Here is a 26,331-nt window from a genome sequence, read left to right as displayed (position 1 = left end):
ATAAAAAACTGAATAAAGGAATCAACGATCAACTTCAACGGATGTCTTGTGACGTCCACCCAGACCAAACGCAAGGAACAATACCGAAAATAAAGATGGACAGAGGGTCTGCCATGTAAGCAGGAGATCCCGACTTCGAGTCCCGGTCGGGGCACACATTTTCAACTGTCCCCGTTGACTTATATCAACGCCTGTATGCAGCTAGGGGTATTCATTTCATTGTAATTTTAATTTCATATCCTTTAGTACACGATGACATGTTGTACGAGATGCAGCAACCTACTGCGATAACCTCCTTACCGGCTTGAGGGGATTTACTGTAATGTCCATGTGAATTTTGTGGAAGAGGAGGAGGAGGATATTAGTGTTTAACGTCCCGTCGACAACGAGGTCATTAGAGACGGAGCGCAAGCTCGGGTGAGGGAAGGATGGGGAAGGAAATCGGCCGTGCCCTTTCAAAGGAACCATCCTGGCATTTGCCTGAAGCGATTTAGGGAAATCACGGAAAACCTAAATCAGGATGGCCGGAGACAGGATTGAACCGTCGCCCTCCCGAATGCGAGTCCAGTGTGCTAACCACTGCGCCACCTCGCTCGGTGTGAATTTTGTCTATTGCCTATTGTTTCAGGGGTCCTCACTGTCGGTCGCCTATTCCTCCACACACTCTGAACGGATCCTCCACCCCTCCATTTCTTGTACAGATCTTGAATAGTGGGCAGTTTCCTACCAGCGTACTTCCCTTGAAACATTTATTTTACATTCCTTGATGGAGTTCGTCTTCATGTAATACTCCACAGTATCAATTCTCAGTTCTAATGCAAACTAGCCCACTGTTGTAACAGCTCAACAATACGAGTTTACCAGAACTGATGCACGAGCATGCAGCAGAGCTCAGCTTTCCGATAAAATGCAGTGTAGCCAACTATCGAGACAGTGTTGACACTTCACAAGCAGTTCGACTAGTAATGATTAACCGGTACGAATAAATAAATTAGTCAAGTATTAATCGAGCCATTATGTTTGCGAAGACGCTCAGTGTGTCGGTTAGCAGTCGGCAATGTGGCAGTTCGGCGCACCTTGGCGTAGAAGTCGACGCCGTCGTGCAGGGCGTCTATCTCGAGGCTGGCCTCGGTGCTGGACGAGAGCGTCCGCTTGGCGCGCTCGGCGGCGGTGCGCAGGCGGCGCAGCGCGCGCGCGTTGGCGCGCATGTCCTTGCGGTGCTTGCGCTGGAACTCTTCCGCCAGGTGCTGCACCAGCCGGTTGTCGAAGTCCTCGCCGCCCAGGTGCGTATCACCCGCCGTCGACTTCACCTCGAACAGCGACCCTTCCGAGATGGCCAGCACCGACACGTCAAAAGTGCCTGCAACAGTTTGAGAAAAACTGCCCTCCATCAACTCACTCTGCTCCGTTGCTCTGCAGTTCACAATTAAGTGCCTCGCAGAGGGTTCATCGAACCACCTTCAAGCTATTTCTCTACCGTTCCCCTCTCGAACACCGCGCAAGTAAAATTATCATTTAAATCTTTCAGTGTGAGATCTGATTTCTCTACATTTATTATGACGGTTATTCCTCCCTATGTAGGAGGACCCAATCAACTTTTTTCACAGTCCGAAGACAGTTGGTGATTGAAATTTTATGAGAAGACACTGTTGCAACGAAAAAACCCTTCGTTTGAAAGATTTCACTCCCCAATTCGAGTATCATATTCGTGGCATTATCTACCCTGTATCTCGATAATACAAAACGAGCTGCCCTTCTTAACTTTTTCGATGTCCTCCGTCAATCGTATCTGATGCAGAGCCCACATCACACTCCAGAGGAGAGCGGACAGGTGTAGTATGAGGGTTGTCCAGAAAGTAATCCACTGCATTTTTTCCTCAGCCGAAAACAAGGCTACGAATGCGAAACGTTTCGTACGTATTATTTGAAGTCTACTGAGTGAGCGCGCCAAGTTCCCGTCACTTCCGACAGATAGCATAGCTGCAGGACAGTTTCAAAATGGCATCTATAGGTGATGTACGTTACAAGCTTCAAAATGGCTCTCAGCACTATGGGACTAAACTTCTGAGGTCATCAGTCCCCTAGAACTTAGAACTACTTAAACCTAACTAACCTAAGGACACCACACACATCCATGCCCGAGGCAGGATTCGAACCTGCGACCGTAGCGGTCGCGGAGTTCCAGACTGAAGCGCCTGGAACCGATACGTTACAAGCAAAGTGCCATCATTGTATTTCTTACTGCAGAGAAAGAAACTGTGCAGAATATTCACAAATGTTTGTGTAAACTCTACGGAGCATCTGCTGTCGACGGATGTACATTGAGTCGCTGGCCACGGAGGGTGAGGTCATCATAAGGCGGTTCGGCGGAGCTCCACGATTTGCAGCGATCGGGGAGACCATCCACGGCTGTCACACCTGACATGCAGCAAGCTGATGTTGTCACTTGCCATTAAAGGATACCATTCGTGGAAGACATTTTGAGGATGATGAGGACGTGATTCACACAGAGAAGCACTGGCTCCGCCACCAGAACAAAGATTGGTACCGACAGGGCATACACGCCCTTGTGTAGCACTGGAGCAAGGCCATAGAACGGGACGGAGATTACGTGAAAAAATAGGGTGTGTAGATAAGATACCTTTCTTTCATGTGTGTAATTCACATTATGTTCAATAAAGAATTGTTGTAGAAAAAATTCGGTCCATTACTTTCTGGGCAACCCTTATATAAGTAGTCATTTTAGTAGACATGTTCCACTTTCCAGGCGTTCTGCCAGTAAATCGCAGTCTTTGGTTTGCTTTCCCCACAACATTACCTATCTGATTTTTCCAATTTATATTATTTGTAATTGGAATCCCCAAGCATTTACTTGAATTTACAGCCTTCAAATTCGTGTAATTTATCGTGTAACCGAATTATAGCAGATTCCTTTTAGTGCTCTTGTAAATTACTTCGCAATTTTCATTGTTTAGAGTTAACTGCCATTTTTTACCATAGAAATATCTTGTCTAAATCAATTTTTCAATTGGTTTTCATCATCTGATGACTTTACAAGGCGGTAAATGACAGCATCATCTGCAAGCAATCCAAGTGAGCTGATCAGACTGTCTCTTAAACCGTATATGTAGATCAGGAACAGCAGAAGGTTTGTAACACTTCCTTGTGGAACACCAGATATTACTTCTATTTTACTCTATAATCTTCCGTCGATTATTATGAACTGTGACCCTTCTAACAGAAATCGTGAATCAAGTCACACAACTGAACCGATACTGCATAGGCAGGCCATTTTATAACAAGAATCTTGTGAGGAACCGTGTCAAAAACTTTCTGGAAACCTAAAAATATTGAATCCGTTTGACGTCTCCTTTCGATAGCACCCATTGCACTCATTACTTCGTGACATTAAAGAGCTAGTTGTGTTTCACTAAAGCTGTATTTTATCAATACGTGTTGCCTGTTCGTCGGTAAATCGTTTTCTTCGAAGTAACTCATAATGTTCAAACACAGTATATGTTCTAAAATTCTACTGCATATCGTCGTTAGTGATATGGGTCTGTATTTTTGCGGACTACTCCTACTTCATGTCTTTGGTATTGGTGTGACTTGTGCAGTTTTCCTCTCTTAAGACACGTATCTTTCGAAGAGCAAGCGGTTGTTTTTTTTCTTTTTTTTTTGGTCATCAGTCTACTGACTGGTTTGATGCGGGCCGCCACGAATTCCTTTCCTGTGCTAACCTTTTCATCTCAGAGTAGCACTTGCAACCTACGTCGTCAATTATTTGCTTGACGTATTCCAATCTCTGTCTTCCTCTACAGTTTTTGCCCTCTACAGCTCCCTCTAGTACCATGGAAGTCATTCCCTCATGTCTTAGCATATGTCCTATCATCCTGTCCCTTCTCCTTATCAGTGTTTTCCACATATTCCTTTCCTCTCCGATTCTGCATAGAACCTTCCCATTCCTTACCTTATCACTCCACCTAATTTTCAACATTCGTCTATAGCACCACATCTCAAATGCTTCGATTCTCTTCTGTTCCGGTTTTCCCACAGTCCATGTTTCACTACCATACAATGCTGTACTCCAGACGTACATCCTCAGAAATTTCTTCCTCATATTAAGGCCGGTATTTGATATTAGTAGACTTCTCTTGGCCAGAAATGCCTTTTTTGCCATAGCGAGTCTGCTTTTGATGTCCTCCTTGCTCCGTCCGTCATTGGTTATTTTACTGCGTAGGTAGCAGAATTCCTTAATTTCATTGACTTCGTGACCATCAATCCTGATGTTAAGTTTCTCGCTGTTCTCATTTCTACTACTTCTCATTACCTTCGTCTTTCTCCGATTTACTCTCAAACCATACTGTGTACTCATTAGACTGTTCATTCCGTACAGCAGATCATTTAATTCTTCTTCACTTTCACTCAGGATAGAAATGTCATCAGCGAATCGTGTCATTGATATCCTTTCACCTTGTATTTTAATTCCACTCCTGAACCTTTCTTTTATTTCCATCATTGCTTCCTCGATGTACAGATTGAAGAGTAGGGGCGAAAGGCTACAGCCTTGTCTTACACCCTTCTTAATACGAGCACTTCGTTCTTGATCGTCCACTCTTATTATTCCCTCTTGGTTGTTGTACATATTGTATATGACCCGTTTCTCCCTATAGCTTACCCCCACTTTTTTCATAATCTCGAACAGCTTGCACCATTTTATATTGTCGAACGCTTTTTCCAGGTCGACAAACCCTATGAAAGTGTCTTGATTTTTCTTTAGCCTTGCTTCCATTATTAGCCGTAACGTCAAAATTGCCTCTCTCGTCCCTTTACTTTTCCTAAAGCCAAATTGATCGTCACCTAGCGCATTTTCAGTTTTCTTTTCCATTCTTCTGTATATTATTCTTGTAAGCAGCTTTGATGCATGAGCTGTTAAGCTGATTGTGCGATAATTCTCGCACTTGTCAGCTCTTGCCGTCTTCGTAATTGTGTGGATGATGCTTTTCCGAAAGTCAGATGGTATGTCGCCAGACTCATATATTCTACACACCAACGTGAATAGCCGTTTTGTTGCCACTTCCCCCAATGATTTTTGAAATTCTGATGGAATGTTATCTATCCCTTCTGCCTTATTTGACCGTAAGTCCTCCAAAGCTCTTTTAAATTCCGATTCTAATACTGGATCCCCTATCTCTTCTAAATCGACTCCTGTTTCTCCTTCTATCACATCAGACAACTCTTCACCCTCATAGAGACTTTCAATGTATTCTTTCCACCTATCTGCTCTCTCCTCTGCATTTAACTGTGGAATTCACGTTGCACTCTTAATGTTACCACCGTTGCTTTTAATGTCACCAAAGGTTGTTTTGACTTTCCTGTATGCTGAGTCTGTCCTTCCGACAATCATATCTTTTTCCATGTCTTCACATTTTTCCTGCAGCCATTTCGTCTTAGCTTCCCTGCACTTACTGTTTATTTCATTCCTCAGCGACTTGTATTTCTGTATTCCTGATTTTTCCGGAACATGTTTGTACTTCCTCCTTTCATCAATCAACTGAAGTACTTCTTCTGTTACCAATGGTTTCTTCGCAGCTACCTTCTTTGTACCTATGTTTTCCTTCCCAACTTCTGTGATGGCCCTTTTTAGAGATGTCCATTCCTCTTCAACTGTACTGCCTACTACGCTATTCCTTATTGCTGTATCTATAGCGTTAGAGAACTTCAAACGTATCTCGTCATTCCTTAGTACTTCCGTATCCCACTTCTTTGAGTATTGATTCTTCCTGACTAATGTCTTGAACTTCAGCCTACTCTTCATCACTACTATATTGTGATCTGAGTCTATATCTGCTCCTGGGTACGTCTTACAGTCCAGTATCTGATTTCGGAATCTCTGTCTGACCATAATGTAATCTAATTGAAATCTTCCCGTATCTCCCGGCCTTTTCCAAGTATACCTCCTCCTCTTGTGATTCTTGAACAGGGTATTCGCTATTACTAGCTGAAACTTGTATTTGATTGCTAAGTGTGGAGGTATTGTATCAGCATAGTCTGAAACGAACCTGAGTGCTATGCAATCTGGGCCGGAGGCGTTGCCTTTATTGACTTAAGGTGCTTCGCTACACCGATGATATCTACTTCTAAGTTACTCATGTTGGCAGACGTTCATGATTCGAATTCTGGAATATTTTCTTCGTCTTCTTTGGTGAAGGAATTTCGGAAAACTATGCTTAGTAACTCTGCTTTGGTGACACTGTTATTCGTAACATCACCATTGTTATTGCACGGTGAAGTTACTGACTGTATCTTCCCGCAGGTGTACTTAACATATGACCAGAATCTCTTTGAATTTTTCAGCCATGTTTCAAGAGAGAGTGTTTCGTTGGAGAAATTATTAAAAGCATCTCGCATAGAAGTTCGCGATAAATTTCGAGTATTTGTAAAACGTCACCAATATTAGAGATTTTGTGTTCTTTGAAATTTGGAATGCTTTTTTCGTTGCATCTACCACAGCGTTCTGACCTGTTTTGTGTACCAAGGGTGATCAGTACCAACTCTTACTAATTTATTTGGTGTATATGTGTCAAAACCCTTCTGGAAATCTAAAAATATAGAGCATATGTATTTCAGGAATGGGGTTAGATAGATAGAACTTTTTTACGTTAGTTATTGACAAAAATGCCCCCTTCCCCTCCCCCCCCCCCCCCCAAACAGATGGCACAGTGTTTGGAATGGTTGACAGAGACCAAAACTGACACCCAGGTCCAGTAGTACTTCCAGACACGTTACAGAAGCACAGCCCCATCACGTCTTACCATCAGAAATGGTACCCTGGGTTCAAGGAATCGGAAAATCTCATGAAGACGACGATATTTGGCCACCCAAACAGGAGCAATTCAATTGTGGAACGGGTGCAACAGGTATTTCTCTGGAGCCCAATCAAGCCAACTCTTCAAGTGTCTGGACAGGTGCAGCTACAACCAACCACAGTTCTCAGGAGCTACACGAGACTGATGCTTCATGCCTACTAGGTGCAGCTGCTGTATGCTTCAAACTGATGACCGGCCAAACTGCAAAGCATTTGCAGTTGAGATTCTGAATCTTATCTATGATGAACCAGACTATCTGAAACTGATCATGTTCACGAACGAAGCTTGCTTTAGTTAGAGCATTAATTACACACATTAATGAGAACATGCAAGGCCGGACGTGGGAGAAACTGGAATATCAAAAATGGTTCAAATGGCTCTGGGCACTATGGGACTTAACTTCTGAGGTCATCAGTCGCCTAGAACTGAGAACTACTTAAACCTAACTAACTTAAGGACATCACACACATCCATGCCCGAGGCAGGACTCGAACCTGCGACCGTAGCTGTCGCGCGGTTCTAGACAAGAGGGGCCTAGAACCGCTCGGCCACCCCGGCCGGCTACTGGAATATCACTTAGATGCCGTGCACGTTATAGATGGCGCACATGTTTAAGTCTGATAAACGGAAACTGAAACATTAAGTGTGTGTGAACATTACGCTGCAAACTGCACCTTTCTGTCTGTCACCACTTCTGAAATATTTGTTATCAAAGACGTACGGATCATTTTGGAACACCTTGTACTTACTCACGTATGGGTTATCCAACAAGTACAGATTGTTAAGTTTTACCACGCCCGACAAACCACTGTCTGTCGTATTCTCTGCCTCAGTCTTCTTCTACCCTTCATTACCTGTATCCTGCACCAGCTGATAAGGTTTCCACATCTTAAGCATATGGAATACTTTCACAAGTCCTGCATCTGCCGCAGTGTGGAATCCTAAATACCGCTGTACCTGCCATGCTTGAGAACTCTGGTTTGCTGCTGCACCTGTCACCACATTCTATCATCTTTATATTTCCAGCCGCTCCACGTCCGTTTCTAAAGTAATGATTTTGAAATTCCTCCCCGGACCATGAAATAATTCCTGAGACCTAAGCGTCCTATAAGCTGCAGCCTATTCTACTTTTTCCATTTGCATATGAAGGCTGTAGCCAACCCTTTTCCTGCATGCCTATCCACCTGCTACCACCTGAATCCCGTCTCTTGATTCTTCCCAATACTTATCCCATATCCTTTCTATATCAATATCTTCTCCAGCCCCATCTGCTTTCAAATCCTTCGTCTACCAAATGTTACCACGGACCCACAGCATCAAGAACACACACATCATAATCTCATCGAGATTAATATCATTATTTTTACTCATATAAATTAACTGTTTTCATCAGAGAGTGAGGAACGACATCATGAAAGCTACCAGCCACCTAAGGGGAGGGAGGTGGGGGAACTATAAACGACAACTAAGAAATACGAATAGTGTTTCAATATGAATGTCATACATAGTAACAGCACATTGACTAGGAATAAGAAATAGAGGTTGAGATCATGATCAGTTTGCAAAATACACCTGTTTAGGTACAATAATTTAGTCTCCTAGAATTCTATGAATTGTTTCAAATTATTGGGCGGCTCCCACTTTATGGCGTCTCTCTTCAGCCATCAATTGATATCATGTTTCTGCCTTCGCTTGTGAGACCGGCGAATATATGCCTGGCTTCGTAGCGTGCGGTGCTGCAGCTCGCGGCAGCATGCAATGTTTATTACAGACAGCTTAAAAACAAATTACATGATACAGCTCGGAAACTGAAAACCTCACCTCCTGAATGATGGGAAAAGTAACAGCCACATTCAAAAACTACGGTGAAGCTCATCCAACAGATGACGGTCTGTTAGAGCCACTGCTTATGGTAAGGTGAAAACTCGTGGCTGCAAGCTGGTGAACCAACAAGTTTATGCCTCTGCATGCGGTATTTACCTTAAGCTGCAATGAGCCGTTGTCTGCTACCCACTCTCTTCCGCTGAAATTCCTATAAAACTAATTACACCTTTGCTGAATTTTCCAGCAGAAGCTTTCCCTATGTTTCTCATTATGCGAGAGAACATGTACTCATCCCTAGTCTTAGAATGTGGCGATATACACGCGCATGGTTGGAGCAGCTTGCATATTATAACGGCCTCTCAGTTCTTGCAAGAATAATTAACTAATTGGCTGGTTCGTTTCTCCACAGTTGGAGCTAAACGATGCTACAGCTGATTTTTAGCTGTATGTCAGCCGCTGTGAAAGCAGTGTTCACCCAAATTTCTTCTCTGCGTCTGCAGAGCATTATGCGCACCGTTCTGCACTTGACGCCAGTTCAGAGAAGAGTCCCCCGAAATTTCCGTCTTGTCTTACTCATAGCTGAACTGTCTCCCCACCTGGGTTCTTTCGTTCTTCACGTAATGGCTTTTTTCGACCAATAGGAGCGTTCCTCTTATATTGTGGAAACTCTGTCTACCAATCGCAAGGTCACTGCCATTAAATTGAGGCGAAACTTTGGCTCTTTTCTACTTCCTAGCACGTTTCCGCCTATCGGACATTTTGTGCCCGTTCCAGATGCCTAAATGCGTACATTGACTCTCTCACATGTGTAGCACTCGCTGGACACATGATCGAAAATGCGTCACTGGCTTTGTTCATATCCATTTGGAATACCGAAGCACATTTTTAAAAAGCTTTCTTTCCTGTCCTCCCTCAGATGGGCAATTATACTCGCTCTCCCCATCTAAGTCACCAGATCGGTCGTTGACTTTCTGCCTGGGACTCCCCTTTAAGTTGTTTCCATGGTACCCCCTGTAGTGCAGCCTTGCCTCTGCTTGCCCCTCTGAAATTCCAAACTAAAACACCTCTCGCTGCTTGTTCCCCCTTCTGCTCATCGACATGTATTATACAGGAACGGTGTGTTAATTACTGTCGATTGAGTGTCGTCCCTGTTTTGATTTACATACTGATAGTCAAATTTGCTCATAACCGGCGAATTAAGTTAGGTGTCATATTCACCTTCCCATTGTGATGTATAAAGCTATCCTGTATGGTGCGAATCTGATCTTCATTTATTCCTCACCCTACAAGTGTACTTATCCGTAAGTAATTTAAAGTGTATTTTACTTCTCGTAAGTGTAATGGTCAATATTTTCTGTCTCTTGTATTTGATCGTTATTTGACACTGAGATCCATTATATTACCGCGATTTCCAAGGTCCAGTCTGCGCGTCCTTTTAATCTGGTTTCTACAGCTAGACATCGCGATCTTCAACCTGCGATGGTGTGGCGCTTGCTCGGCTTCACAGTACTCAGTGTGTGGCTAGCGCTGTGGTGTGCAGTTTTATTTGACCCCTGCCAATATATTTTAATATGGCGACGACTCCCAATGATGGTGTGTCTTTTAATTCTTTGCTCCCCCGCGGATTTTGACGATGATAGGTTTCTCCTTTTTTATACTCTACTGACACCGCGAGCTGTGTTTTACTTTACGTTTACGTTCGTTCATTCTACAATATTTTGTACTCGTAGGTTTCATCCTATCATATGTGGACTGTAACGTGCTGTCCGGGGTCGGCTTTATGACTGTGCCATTTCACCGAGGAGTGGTATGTTTTTATGCGCACTTGCACCTTGGAATTCGTAGCACATGAAGTGTTAGTTTATTGAGTACATCTCTTTACTGTCTATATTGTTGGTTAGGCTATGTTGACTATTAGCGCTTTTACTTGTGTAGTCTCAGTCTATATGCAGATATGACCTGTCGATATACCTCCAGGGTATGAAACCGGTCGTCATACGGTGAAAACACAATAAACAGTTATTGCAGATTTGGTCTTTCACTCAGTTCACTCCCCTAGACTTAGAACTACCATCTCTAATTTTAAATTGTTTGATTGTTCTTCACATTATGTACCAATCTTTTGGCCTTGATTCGTCCGGCGTATAAGGTTACTTGTTGCACAGTATTAGAAGCTTGCATGGACTTTGGCTTTGGTGGTACTGAAAGAAAATGTAGATTCACAACTCAAAATGTTTTTCAGAGTTGCCATTTGTATGCAGCCTGGCTTGTGAAGATTGTGACTACCAACGGTTCTAGACAGGAAGGAATATCGAAGTAAAAGATATATTGCCGCGCTGCTGCTACGGTCGCAGGTTCGAATCCTGCCTCGGACATGGATGTGTGTGATGTCCTTAGGTTAGTTAGGTTTAGGTAGTTCTAAGTCTATGGGAGTGATGACCTCAGATGTTAAGTCCCATAGTGCTTAGAGCCATTTGAACCAAAAGGTACATTGAACCGTCAGATGTGTCGCCACCCGGTTGGAGGACTACGTGATAAGACCTGAGCCACCCACCTCCGCCGAGGTCGAAGATGAGCACGTTCTTCTCGCCCTGCAGGTTCTTGTCGAGCCCGTAGGCGAGCGCGGCGGCGGTGGGCTCGTTGATGATGCGCAGCACGTTGAGGCCGGCAATGGCGCCCGCGTCCTTGGTGGCGCTGCGCTGCGCGTCGTTGAAGTAGGCCGGCACCGTGATCACCGCGTCGCGCACGTCGGCGCCCAGGTACGTGCTCGCGATCTCGCGCATCTTGCTCAGCACCATCGAGCTGATCTCCTCGGGCGCGAACCTCTTCGTCTCGCCCTTGTACTCCACCTGCGACACGCCAACGCGCCAGTCAGCAACAGTTACTAGTGGAGAACGCTCCGCGGGACAGAGACTCTAACAAGGGAAGGCCACGACGTTTGGAACGCGGATTTACTGTAAACTTCGTACACTCGTAGTGCTCCATGAAGACAACAAAATGTGTAAGCAGTAGCGCGTACTTCTCAAGCGCTACTGAGAAAATCGCAAGATAATTTCGGTCGTCAGATATATATCTGTGAGTGGCAATTTTAACCATGAAGCGGCTGCAGCGAAGTGGTGCCGGCACGGTAGCTCAGCTTGTTCGGTCAGAGGGTTAGCTACCCTTTCTAACAAAAAACAGATCGAACGGATGAACGAACAAACAGAACGAGTGTCATCGGACGTCCGCCCTGAACAAATTCACCGAACAATATAGAACAAGATTTAAAAAAAAAAAAAAAGTGGTTGGCGTTCAAGCCGCTGGATCGCTGGATCGAGTTCCGTTTGTCAGTTTTTTTTTATTTTCAACACAGTCATTTTCTTTACTATTTATATTACAATTGATATAATGGGAAAAATACGTTTAATCGGATGAACTTTTATTAAATTTACAGTGTTATTTGGCAGTCTACTAATTTTTATTATCACAAATAATATAATATTCATAACTATCGACTAGTAAACGACCAAACGCATAAAGTGACTTAGCGGATGATGTTTCTTCGCGTTACCAGTATGTCATTTAAATTTTGGATACGATGCCTCTTGAAACACCAAACACTTCGCCTACCTTGGTTACGGAAGCATGTGATATACTGATTATTCCTTGCTACTGTAGTGTTATCTTGAAGCTGTGAGAAAGGAGGACAGGCGCTCCAAGGCGCGAAAGCAGAGGCGATGCTCAGCGCAGACGAAACTAGGAGAGATGATGTTACATGAAGTAAACCGTAAGGGGAGAGACTTGCGAAAATGCAGACACCCCCAGACACCGTCCCAGGGTGCTAGTTACTCTTCAATGAATGAACATGTAACTTCATATGTCGTCTAGACACTGTGGTAGGTTGCCATCTTAGAACGTTGTAACCAACAGGCACGTATTAGCGTATAGAGCCAGCTTGATACCACCCCTGAGAACAGCAACGTCGGTAGGCTCACAAGGATTAGAAAGAGAGCGAAAACGCCAAAAACTGTTGCCCTAACAGTCCCTACTCCGGGGGCCTGAGGGGCGGGGCTAAATGATTTATAACAATAATGTTGCAAGACTTATTTGGCAGAGCAGTTACGTTTAGCTTTCAGCTGAACAAAGTTGATACAAAATACGGACTTAGTGCAACTGCATTAACATCCCCGCCTTAGGAGCAGTAGAGGGACCTAACTAAACAGTCTTCCAGTCCATATGTGGCATTACAGCAAACCAGTGCTTAACAGTATTGGTTAAAACCCGTCTTGGTTGCAATTTTAGTATTTTTTTATCTTTCAACGACGCGTTTTACCTTATTAGGCATCTTCAGGTTATCTAAATAGAAAACAGAGAATAAATACATCTATCTGTTTTATGTGCATTACATTTATAAAGTTTTAGTGTGTATGTATATCCAGTTTACGATCTGTCATTTATTATGTATTAGAGGCTTCAGTACTGGCCCACGACGCTGGGGCGCATTATGCTTACTACCTGAGCCCCCATCTTACTGTTACTCGCTCCTGCGAACAGGAACGCGTTATGCAGATCTTGGTGCCTCTCGCGTCCATCTGGAAAAGGCAATGATTTTACAATTTGTATTTCTAGTTTTTGCCGAGTTTAACGAAGGCAATGTTGGCCTGATATATTCGACGATGCCCTTTGGCTACACTGACTAAAGATTCTTAAGAAATACCAAATTAAGATATTTGCTCTTTCAATAGGTGATCTGTTTATATTTTCAATAGGTGATCTGTTTATACATGTTTACATGTTATCCAAGTCTGCACAACGCGATCGCGATTGTTAATTAGATGTATTTGTTCTCTGTTTTCTATTTAGACAACCTGAAGATGCCTAAATAAGGTGAAACGCGTCTTTGAAAGATAAAAAAAAACTAAAATTGCAACCAAGACTGGTTTTAACCAATACTAACTAAACTGTGATTGGTAGGCGCCTGCAAGAGACTCGGGATTGGCTGGGTGGCTTTAAGTGGGATAAACAGTGCCACCACGCGACTCTTTAAAACCCCTAGATTCCGCATTTAGACAGAGTTCTCAGTCAGACGATCTGTGCGCCGAATCCGCGTTCGTCGACTCCAGCCTCGGTCCAGCTCCGCGTAAGTCTACTCTCTCACTTGGAGTGCCTCAGTTAACAGTGTCACATTCAGCATGTTTTGTTTTGTAACTAAGTTGTTACCTTAAGATGCTGCTAGTGTTTGCTACTGTGGTTAGCATTCACTGCTGGGGGACTTCTGCACTGGCTTCTGTTGTAACAATGTTACTCATGCTTTTTCTAACCCTAGAACTAGCCTCCAGTGTATTAGTTAGTCCTGTCTGGAATAAACAACTATGTCAAAACCCTGTTTGAACAAGAGTCTCCACAACGAGTTCCCTACCAAGTCTCACCATCTGCATTTCTAGTAAATGCTACCAATGTAGGCTCAGGTAGAAGAAAACAATCAAATGCCTTCACTGTGAATTTTCCTTCTGCTTCCTGCTCTGTACCGCTCGGGACCGCAGGCTGATCAGTAACCCCTTTTCTCCCTCTCCCACCTATGTCAGGACACGACAAGCACCCACAATACGACCACCAACAATTTTCCTATGTTCGAATTCAATTAGGACCGACATAATACACTCACAACTGGAGAGAGCGCTGTTCTCACGAAAAGTGACACTTGCAAATAACTGAGGACAATACACAGGTGCCGTTCGTGGCCAAATGCAACAGCGTAACCCGCAGGTTTGGCCAGCGTCTGCATTTATGTTCTAGCATCCACATTCTTGTCCAACCACTGTAGACATCTGGCAGGAATGCGTACGATATCCGAAATTAGGCAGAGGTACTGGAAGAACGAAGGTTTCAATTGACCGTTGGGATGTCCTGAAAGGCAAATATTGTGAATCGAGCTTTGCATGAAACCTTCGTCAGCGCCCCTTGTAACGCCGGAAATGCATATCCTCCTATTTCCACCTATTGTACTATAAATTTTTCTCCTTATTTTGTTACCTGAAGATACCTTCATATATATATATGCATTTATGTCGATGTATAATTGGTTTGTTTTGTAAATATTATTTGTATTTTTACGCTGAGTCTGGCCTAGGGAAAACTATGCTATTGAACGATTACATCGATAGGTCGTGTGGAGAACCAAAGTGTTTAGGATCTTTGGTAGTGTTAACTCTGCCGCATGGACCGCGGGCAGAGGGAGTCTGGCTGGAGTAGGGCAGTGGAGTAGGTGTGTTGTGTGACGATCCCGCGAGTTGCCGCGCTTTCGGGGTTTGGCAGCATGTAATTGCGCTCGACTGGCTGTGATAGTTACAGACACGGTGTCACGGACGGGAAGCATTAGCTGGCGCACATCAAGAGTCCGTTTCGCCTGGTGACCGTTTCGAGAAGTAGGCGCGCCAACATCCAGCTTCTGCAACAGCGACGGCCGACAATGAGTGACTGTCGCCACCTCCCCGATCGACGACTGCAAACCTTCAATCAACCAACAAGGAAGACTAAAAGCACGTAAAGTTTTAGAACTGTATGGCAGACCTCCGCTTTTCGAACTGTTGCATCACAAAAATAAAGCAACTTAGCATGAACCTTTGTTGCTCAATGTCCCAATTGCATTACCAAGCAGGGTCCCTTCCTTTTCTGGAATGAACCCGGGTGTCGTTGAAATTCATACGCCAGCATTAAAGAAATATCATTCCATTTCACTGCTTTAATTTCAAAGTTCAGTTAAAGTATTCATAGCTGTCTACAATATTTAGATTACACAAGCAGAAATTAAGAGTGCGAGTTTTGTTACCATATTTTAGCTTGCCTGTGACTGCAGCTCAGCTTGGTACGTACTAAATTTTACTATTGTTAATTGTTCAGAATCATTTAATTCAAGTTCAAAGTTAAATCTCTTATTTCTAAATTGCGTAGATTCAAGTAGCTTTTGAAATGATTGTTGAGGTAGCCCAAAACTAACCTTATTTTATTGAATTTCGTAGTGCTTCAGAAACAAAGTTCACTATTAATTTCAGTCACTAAATTAACTTTCAATTTTCCGGTTTTATTAATTCTTTTGCTAAATTAAGTAAGAGTGTAGCGAAATTTATTACTTCTGACAAACATTCAGTTTTCACACAGCATGTGTCAACCTTCAGTTGCCACGCTTTTAGTGCTAATTATATGTGTATTAATCTTTCATTTTCAGTTATTATAGAAGTTTTCCATAGGAGTGGCGACCGTAATTTTCCCCAAATCTCAAATATCTAATTAACGCCAATTAATTTTAACGTAACGACCGCACATTTACTTTCTTTATTAATTTTACCCTTTTCTGAAAATAATTTCCACTAATTTCATTTGCATTTATCATTCATTTAGATGTAACCCTTTCCTCCCTCTTTACCGACAAATTAACTTCGGTGACGATTGCTTTTCCCAAATTTGCATTAGGTACACGCGGCTTAATTTTTCACTGTCATTAAGGTCGATAAGTGAGGGGGAAGTTACACCCTGATAACTTGTCTCGCAACTGAAGACTAATTATTAGAAACATTTGGAAAGCACCAGCAGTACCAGTCTGACTGCATGGTAAGACATGCTTTCGATCTGACGACGATTGGGTCGAAGGCTGTAGGGAACTCAAAGGGAGTGGATTTCATTCCCACTCTGCGATCTAGTATAACGTTTTCCAACAGCACTTAAGTCGAATAGTTTATTTGAAAGAAGTCACTGTGGAAGCAACAACAGTCTAAAACTGGCAACAGTAACTTCAAGTGCTATGCTATGATATTCGTCCAGAGCATGTTAAGGGAAGCCTTGCTTTGTTTACAAAAGAGCCAGATAATATTAATTTACTGCACATACACATTCTTTAAGGAAAAAATAATAATAAGAAAGCTTTATTCCTTGGTCCCCATCTATAATGCCACTCCCAATAAAACGAAATTATTTGTACAACGGTAAACAAGAGAATACTGTCACGTGATGCAGATACTTACAGTTTTTAAAGAATATTTTTAGACAATAGCAGAAATAGCATGGGCTTAATATGTTGATAGATATTTTAAAAATTACAAATGCTATGACTCACCTGAATTTTGGGTTTGTCGCCGTCGGAAACGACCGTGAAGGGCCAGTGCTTCATGTCGTCTTGTATCTTGGGATCGTCAAAGCGTCTTCCAATCAATCGCTTCGCGTCGAAAACCGTGTTCTTCGGGTTCATGGCCACCTGTGAACACATCATCACCACAATTGTGTCATCTTGCGTTATTTTCGAAATTGGTTGTACCATTATAACTGTAATATTCATTGTTTTGCGTAGATTACCTAAAACACGTGTGTGGAATGTCATCCCAGCACCACTAGATAGATCAGGCTCTTGCATATGTGTTACAACGTAATTGAAACCAAACGTAATCACATATAATGAGTACAGAAAATGTATTCCCAATTGCGAAAACGGCCACCTCCGACTGTAGAATGGAATGACGACATTCAAAATTTGTGTCGGGCTAGGACTCGAACACGAATTTCCTGCTTGTCGCGAGTGATCACCTTAACCATTTCGGCTATCCTTGCACGCTTCACGGCTAGACCCAAATTTCCATATGTTGTCCTCCATGACTCATTAACCTGTACTCGTCGTACACCTACTGTCACCCCCGTAGAGGGGAGATATTTAATCTAAAGTCGTTAACCTGGTATCAGGGTACAAATACGATATTTCAGTGCCTGTATTTGTAAGAAGAGCATTGCATCGTACTTCTTACAAAGACAGGCACTGTAATATCGTACAGTAACGTAAATGCGCGAGTGCTGGTATAATACTCCACAGTAGGAAGTCGATAACGTAAACACACAACTAAATGTGTCAGTCACGTCAGACGGTTACAAAATCCAACAGTTCTCTCTACAAAGACAGTGTCGTTGGCAACAAGCGTGGAAATTTACTGTCTTGGCTCATATTCTAAACTGAAATATTGCAATTTTATGCCCACAAATACACTACTGGAAATTGAAATAAGAACACCGTGAATTCATTGTCCCAGGAAGGGGAAACTTTATTGACACATTCCTGGGGTCAGATACATCACATAATCACACTGACAGAACCACAGGCACATAGACACAGGCAACAGAGTATGCACAATGTCGGCACTAGTACAGTGTATATCCACCTTTCGCAGCAATGCAGGCTGCTATTCTCCCATGGAGACGATCGTAGAGATGCTGGATGTAGTCCTGTGGAACGGCTTGCCATGCCATTTCCACCTGGCGCCTCAGTTGGACCAGCGTTCGTGCTGGACGTGCAGACCGCGTGAGACGACGCTTCATCCAGTCCCAAACATGCTCAATGGGGGACAGATCCGGAGATCTTGCTGGTCAGGGTAGTTGACTTACACCTTCTAGAGCACGTTGGGTGGCACGGGATACATGCGGACGTGCATTGTCCTGTTGGAACAGCAAGTTCCCTTGCCGGTCTAGGAATGGTAGAACGATGGGTTCGATGACGGTTTGGATGTACCGTGCACTATTCAGTGTCCCCTCGACGATCACCAGTGGTGTACGACCAGTGTAGGAGATCGCTCCCCACACCATGATGCCGGGTGTTGGCCCTGTGTGCCTCGGTCGTATGCAGTCCTGATTGTGGCGCTCACCTGCACGGCGCCAAACACGCATACGACCATCATTGGCACCAAGGCAGAAGCGACTCTCATCGCTGAAGACGACACGTCTCCATTCGTCCCTCCATTCACGCCTGTCGCGACACCACTGGAGGCGGGCTGCACGATGTTGGGGCGTGAGCGGAAGACGGCCTAACGGTGTGCGGGACCGTAGCCCAGCTTCATGGAGACGGTTGCGAATGGTCCTCGCCGATGCCCCAGGAGCAACAGTGTCCCTAATTTGCTGGGAAGTGGCGGTTCGGTCCCCTACGGCACTGCGTAGGATCCTACGGTCTTGGCGTGCATCCGTGCATCGCTGAGGTCCGGTCCCAGGTCGACGGGCACGTGCACCTTCCGCCGACCACTGGCGACAACATCGATGTACTGTGGAGACCTCACGCCCCACGTGTTGAGCAATTCGGCGGTACGTCCACCCGGCCTCCCGCATGCCCACTATACGCCCTCGCTCAAAGTCCGTCAACTGCACATACGGTTCACGTCCACGCTGTCGCGGCATGCTACCAGTGTTAAAGACTGCGATGGAGCTCCGTATGCCACGGCAAACTGGCTGACACTGACGGCGGCGGTGCACAAATGCTGCGCAGCTAGCGCCATTCGACGGCCAACACCGCGGTTCCTGGTGTGTCCGCTGTGCCGTGCGTGTGATCATTGCTTGTACAGCCCTCTCGCAGTGTCCGGAGCAAGTATGGTGGGTCTGACACACCGGTGTCAATGTGTTCTTTTTTCCATTTCCAGGAGTGTATAATCTGTTATGTGCGAAGCCCCTTTAAAGAAGGAAAACTTATTTCCCTACTCATACAAATTTATCATTTGCTTTGCGGTAGGTGCTGGACTGCTGTTGGAGAGAAGAATCAAAGACGATAGTTTTTCTTATTTCAGTTTCCTCGCTATTACTATGCAGTACCTATAAGTTACCCAAATAACACATACACACACAGACGCACACGCACACAACTGATTCTTCATACTTCAGTACATTACACGAGAGCACGTGAATCCCTGCGTTCCTGAAAAAAGGACAGTTGTTGTAGGATTGCTCCCTCGACACCGAGACTAAAAGAAATGGAGCACAAACTAACTTAAACATGAATACCGATAGAACAGACGGTGCCGTTTTTGTAAATAAAAAAATTAAAAAACACAACGAAGGGATTCGAACTAGGTAGAGAAACGTACTGTAACATAACTGAAAATTTCTTAACACTTTCTCCCGTCAGAAATAACTTTGAAATCATTTAGTAAAAGATATGTAGAGCAGTTGTAAAACACGAAAATGGAAATATGTAGCATCAGATTGTTTTCTCGTTTACGTGAAACAGATGACGAAATAAAACTTACAGAAACTGAAAGGGTGGCTACTTCGGACATCACTTAGAGTGTGTCCTTCTCCTTTCCTTGTTCTTACTTTCTGTACTTAATTCAAATTAAAAGCGCGTTTTTGCTTCACACAGCCGAAAGTATAAACTGTTATACACGGTTGTTCTTGTTACTACAGAAGTTTATTCGCCCAACAGTATAAAGTTTTTTGATATTTTATTGATAATAAAGCTATCTGATACCTAATATTGTAAGATTTGTAATGATTTTTTTATGTACTCCGTTAATAGCTTTTTAAATACGTTGTTATATGTTATGTAATTGTACGTGATATTACGCTAGAAGGTAATGCAATAGATTAAAACAGATCTCACCAGCGTGTATTGTAAATAATAACAAGGTGCCGCCTCAGGTGTTTTTGTGGTTCCACCTTCCAACCCTTCTCTCACTTTTTAAGTTTAAAGATGGAATTTGGTCCGAAGCTTTTGTGTAATGAGTCAACATGTAACACTTATCGTAACCTAGACCATTATTCAAAGAAGGGATTTAATACACTGGAGCATAACCTAGACCTCGAGTTGCTCAGAACGTATCAGCTGATCATTGCACACACAGTCTTATGCGAGACTCTACACATAACACCATTATCATATTTTTAATTACTAGATACAAAGAATTTATTACTGTAACCTTACTAGTTTGCACTCGGAAGGAAGACGGTTAAAACCCGTGTCATGCCATTCTGATTTAGGTTTTCCTTGATTTCCCCTAATCGCTTGAGGCAAATGGTTCCTTTGAAAGGAATGGCCAATTTCCTTCCCCAGCCTTCCATAATCCGATGGGACCGATGACATCACCGTTTGGTGCCTTCTCCAAAATCAACCAACAAGCCTTAATAGTTTTTAGTATCTGGTAACGCTGACCATAACACTGATATAAGAGACAGTAAAAACATTTTTGTAGCAATTTTCTGAGGCGTACATTTAGAAAACCAGCTATATAATCCTTTTACTTTTATAAATTTTTGTATGAATAAACAATATAATAAATATACTTTACATTCTATTTCAAAGAAGTAATCCTATGTTGTAAAAGAAAGCTGCCATATGGTGGTCTTTCAAAACACTATGTACTCCATTATTGCCTCGTAAGTTTCCTATCAGATGTCAACAAGCACACAACAAGAAAGGATTTTATATACGTCTTATGAATTTTATTTGTGATTATTGTGCACTGTTCGCACGGTTGTTATCTTATTGTATGACGAGAGAGCCGGCCGGAGTGGCCTTGCTGTTCTAGGCGCTACAGTCTGGAGCCGAGCGACCGCTCCGGTCGCAGGTTCGAATCCTGCCTCGGGCATGGATGTGTGTGATGTCCTTAGGTTAGTTAGGTTTAATTAGTTCTAAGTTCTAGGCGACTGATGACCTCAGAAGTTAAGTCGCATAGTGCTCAGAGCCATTTGAACCATTTTATGACGAGAGACGGTACTATGAAGTATCGTCTCCATAAGGAAGTTAACTTTGAATTTGTAGGCATTTTATGTTGGTTTGACGTCAGAATTTTCCGTAATTGTTCCTTTATTTACATTACAGCTATGTCCAATTAATGTGAGCAGTCGACGAAATGAATTGGCCGTGTATACAAACGATCTGAAGATGGCGATTTAATTTCTCTGAAACTAGTAATCATTGTGAATTTTTATGCGATCTGGGCGAATAAACTTCCGTAGTAAGAACAACAGCGTTTAGGTTCTGAGATCGCCTCCAATACAGCTGACAGTGTCAGGTAATCATCTTAATAAAATGCTATGTTGAGCATTTGTCGAGAAGAAATCGAGACCAAACTCTTGAAAACGTATTTTGCGCTTCTGCAAAGTGCCAACAAAATGGAAACTTTGTTACTGAAGACGTGTGATAATCAGTCAATGTATGGTACATAGATTTTATTCAATTAATGTATAACAGTGTGCTTCCGAGTGTTACGCCGAGTTGTTTTTTTACATTAACTATTCGCTCCAAGAAAACCTGGTAGATCATATCAATTAATGTTTGCCTTTCAATAACCAAGACCCTTTTCGAATGGGCAGCTAACGACTATTATTTTCAGTACATACTGGAACTATTATTGACTGTTGTTGGGAGTATGAAAAGAAAAATAGTACACTACTGGCCATTAAAATTGCTACACCAAGAAGAAATGCAGATGATAAACGGGTATTCATTGGACGAATATATTGTACTAGAACTGACATGTGATTGCATTTTCAAGCAATTTGAGTGCATAGATACTGAGAAATCATTACCCAGAACAACCACCTCTGGCCGTAATAACGGCCTTGATACGCCTGGGCATTGAGTCAAACAGAGCTTGGATGGCGTGTACAGGTACAGCTGCCCATGCAGCTTCAACACGATACCACAGTTCCTCAAGAGTAGTGACTGGCGTATTGTGACGAGCCGTTTTCAATTGGTGTGAGATCTGGAGAATGTGCTGGGGCAGCAGTCGAACATTTTCTGTACCCAGAAAGGCCCGTACAGGACCTGCAACATGCGGTCCTGCATTATCCTGCCAAAATGTAGGGTTTAGCAGGGATCGAATGAAGGGTAGAACCATGGATCGTAACACATCTGAAATGTAACGTCCACTGTTCAAAGTTCCGTCAATGCGAACAAGAGGTGACCGAGACGTGTAACCAGTGCCACCCCATACCATCACGCCGAGTGATGCGCCGGTATGGCGATGACGAATACACGCTTCCAATGTGCGTTCACCGCGATGTCGCCAAACACGGATGCGACCATTACGATGCTGTAAACAGAACCTGGATTCATCCGAAAAAATGACGTTTTGCCACTCGTGCACCCAGCTTCGTCGTTGAGTACACCATCGCAGGCGCTCCTGTCTGTAATGCAGCGTCAAGGGTAACCGCAGCCATGGTCTCCGAGCTGATAGTCCATGCTGATGCAAACGTCGTCGAACTGTTCGTGCAGATGGTTATTGTCTTGCAAACGTCCCCATCTGTTGACTCAGGGATCGAGATGTGGCTGCACGATCCGTTACAGCCATGCGGATAAGATGCCTGTCATCTCGGCTGCTAGTGATACGAGGCCGTTGGGATCCAGCACGGCGTTCCGTATTACCCTCCTGAACCCACCGATTCCATATTCTGCCAACAGTCATTGCATCTCGACTAACGCGAGCAGCAATGTCGCGATACGATAAACCGCAATCGCGATAAGCTACAATCCGACCTTTATCAAAGTCGGAAACATGATGGTACGCATTTCTTCTCCTTACACGAGGCATCACAACAACGTTTCACCAGGCAACGCCTGACAACTGCTGTTTGTGTATGAGAAATCAGTTGGAAGCTTTCCTCATGTCAGCACGTTGTAGGTGTCGCCACCGGTGCCAGCCTTGTGTGAATGCTCTGAGAAGCTAATCATTTGCATATCACAGCATCTTCTTCCTATCGGTTAAATTTCGCGTTTGTAGCACATCATCTTCGTGAAACAGAGCTATGTTGTTGGATGATACTATTACAGAAGATAGTGCTATTTCACTAAACAGACAGTAAACTACACCAATAAGGTTGTCAAAGAGATTCTAATTACAGAGATTCTAGTTACAGGTGGTTTGCTCTTAATAAGATATATATATGCAGTGCAACGTAAGTTAAAAGGTTGTATCATTTTTAACTAACTATATATATATATATATATATATATATATATATATATATATATATATATATATTGTACAGGATTTTTTCATATTGTTCGAAAACTCTTAATTATGGAGATAGCAGTTAAACAACGATGAATAGATAACTAGTTCCGGTTCAAAAATCAATCGTCTTCAGATCTGACAGGAAATAGCAAACAGAAAATTCACTTATACTAATTTTTCTTTTCATATCGGAAGAGGGCTCATTTTTTCAGCCGATACTAATTATCTAATTATTGTTGTCTAACTGCGATCCAGACCATTTACAGCTTTCTAATAATTTCTTTAAAAAATGGTTCAAATGGCTCTGAGCACTATGGGACTTAACATCTATGGTCATCAGTCCCCTAGAACTTAGAACTACTTAAACCTAACTAACCTAAGAACAGCACACAACACCCAGCCATCACGAGGCAGAGAAAATCCCTGACCCCGCCGGGAATCGAACCCGGGATCCCGGGCGTGGGAAGCGAGACCGCTACCGCACGACCACGAGATGCGGGCAATAATTTCTTAAAAAAGTTTATGTGCAAGATATCCCAGGAAGGAATGGTTACTATTCATGGATGTGACAGGAACGATAATTCCAAGCAAAAACGTCCAGTAAACATAGATTCTGAAACGTATACATTACGAGTTATGAGCACCTTTGCAGTGGAAGAGATGCATTTCACAGCAGCGAAGATGAGCAAGTGCCCATAGCTCTTAAGGTATGCACTTTAGAGCCCCTGTTTAGCGGCATTTTTTCTTCTTTTGATCCATATTACCACACCCCAAAATATGGAGAAAAAAAAGAATTTGCAGTAGAAGAGATTTGTTTCATAGTATCGAAAATTACGGTACGCTCATATCTCTTAAGGTATGCGGTTTAGAGCACGTGTTTACTATTCTTTACGCTTCGAACGATCGTTTCTGTCATATCCCTGAATAATGGCCACTCCTCCTGGGCACCCTGTATAAAATACGTATTTGAGATCGCTTCTCTCCATTTAGAAAATGTCAGGTAATAGTTCTAAGTGGATTAGGTAGTACTATCGTGCTGGAAAATGCTATCTAAGTGAAAAATATGTACGAGTTGTCTTGTAGAATGGGAAAGGCTGTCTAGTACAGCGACCATTTCCAGTACAGCGAAATTTAAGAAATCAAGACGCTGTATGCGTGGCTATTTCGATGTGTCGTCCATTTCAGCCGTTTTGCAGAGCACTTCATATTTCCAATAAAATGAATGTCTACGGTTAACCCACTTCAGCGTCACATGTCCTCAAGCCACGGAGTACACTGCATGGTGGCGTGGGAACTCGTCTCTTGGATCTGAAATAGGAGTGGAGATTCGGATCAGAAACGGGGAGCAGCACAGGCGACGTATAAACAGCGCCTGCCTGCAGCAGGAGGCTGCTATCGGCAGATTCGGTCCACGCGTCAGGCGTAAACCTACGCCCACGCCGTCGTCTGTTACCTCCCCGCCTCCCCTCACCACGACACACATACACACACATCTCCTCGGGGCGTAACATTGGCCGCTGGACATCGTCCAGAGCCTGGCCGGCTAAAGAAGCGCAGAAATACACACGCCTAGCGGAAAATTCCAGCATGAGCAACCGCAGCTACCGTGGATGAGGTAAAAATCAGGACGTTACGATAAGCAGGTAACTTCGTGCTTCCACTGATGAGCCAAACATTATGACCACCTGCTTAATAGCTTGTTTTTCCTTCTTTGGAACGAAATACATCACTGAATCTGAGTATCAGGGATCTGGCAATTAGTGGTACGTTTGTGGAGATATGTGGCATTAGATGTTTACGCATAGGTCATAGGTAATTCGCGTAAATAACGGGCCACTGATTTGCGTACGCGGTGATGGAGCCCGATAGCGACACAGATGGGTTACATAGAGTTTACATGAGGCGAACTTGGTCGCCGAGACATCAACGTGAGTTCACTATAAGGCTCTTCAGACAACTGTAGCACGGTTTTGGCTCCGTGACACGGACAGTTATACTGCTGAGAAATGACATCGCCGTCGGGGAAGACATTAAGCATGAATTGATGCAGGCGGTTCGTAGCTGTCAGCACGTCTTCGATTATTACCACAGGTCCTACGCAAGCACAGGAGAATGTCTCCCTCCCACAGCACAATACTGCTCCCAGCAGCCACCGTCCGTGGCGCGCTGCACGTTTCCAGCCACCGTTCACCTCGATAAAGACGTTCGCAGAGACGACCATCAACGTAGTGTAGCAAAAATGTGATTCACTCGAAGAGCCGGCACGTTGCTATTGATTGACGGTCCAATCCCAATGGTCCCGGGCCCACGGCAATCTTAATTTGCGATGTGGTTGGGTGAAAATGTGAATACGTAGGGGTAGTCTGCTGCGGAGCTCCATGTTCAACAATATACGATGAACGGTGTGCTCCTAAACACTGGTGTGTGCACTGCATTGAGCTCTTTCGACAGAGATGCCACAGATTACCACCTATCCTACTTTACAGAGCAGACGAGCCTCCGAACCTTAAGTTCTGTGAAGAGTCGTGGACGTCCAACCATTTAGCCCCTAGTGGTCATTTCACATCCTTCTATCTCTTTCCGTAGATGCTCAGGATAGTAGCACGTGAACACTCGCCCAACTTCTCCGTTTTCGAAACACTCATTCACAAGCTCTGCGTAATAATAATATGCCCTTCGTCAAAGTCGCTTATCTCAATGGATTTCCGCATTTTCAGCCCATATCTTCGCTTGGGTGATTCCCCGCCCGTGTCTGCTCCGCTTACATACTTTTGCTACCGCGCCACATGCCCGCAAGGCCACCAGGCGTTATAAAACGTCGCGATGGTCAGTGGTCATAATTTACCCATTAGTGCTGAGCAAGTAAAGTGCTCGACAATGCATTTTCTTGTTCGTAGTCTGGCTTGCTA

At 43.6% G+C, this 26,331-nt stretch overlaps 1 protein-coding gene across 1 annotated transcript in view; it reads right to left on the bottom strand.

The window, feature by feature from the left end:
• The window catches only part of LOC124711219 (heat shock protein 70 B2-like), a 136,149-nt gene that overhangs the window by 70,003 nt on the left and 39,815 nt on the right, over positions 1-26,331 (bottom strand). Inside the window, exons 2-4 of the mRNA XM_047241179.1 lie at positions 16,783-16,920; positions 11,248-11,542; positions 1,077-1,360 (exon numbers count right to left, since the gene is read on the bottom strand). Coding sequence (XP_047097135.1) covers positions 1,077-1,360; positions 11,248-11,542; positions 16,783-16,920 — 717 coding nt within the window. The remainder of the gene's footprint in view (positions 1-1,076; positions 1,361-11,247; positions 11,543-16,782; positions 16,921-26,331) is intronic.

Source organism: Schistocerca piceifrons, chromosome 1 (assembly GCF_021461385.2).
Source record: "Schistocerca piceifrons isolate TAMUIC-IGC-003096 chromosome 1, iqSchPice1.1, whole genome shotgun sequence".
Classification (NCBI taxonomy): domain Eukaryota; kingdom Metazoa; phylum Arthropoda; class Insecta; order Orthoptera; family Acrididae; genus Schistocerca; species Schistocerca piceifrons.
The sequence above is the reverse complement of the archived record's forward strand: the minus strand, read 5'-3'. Positions and strand labels throughout refer to the sequence as shown.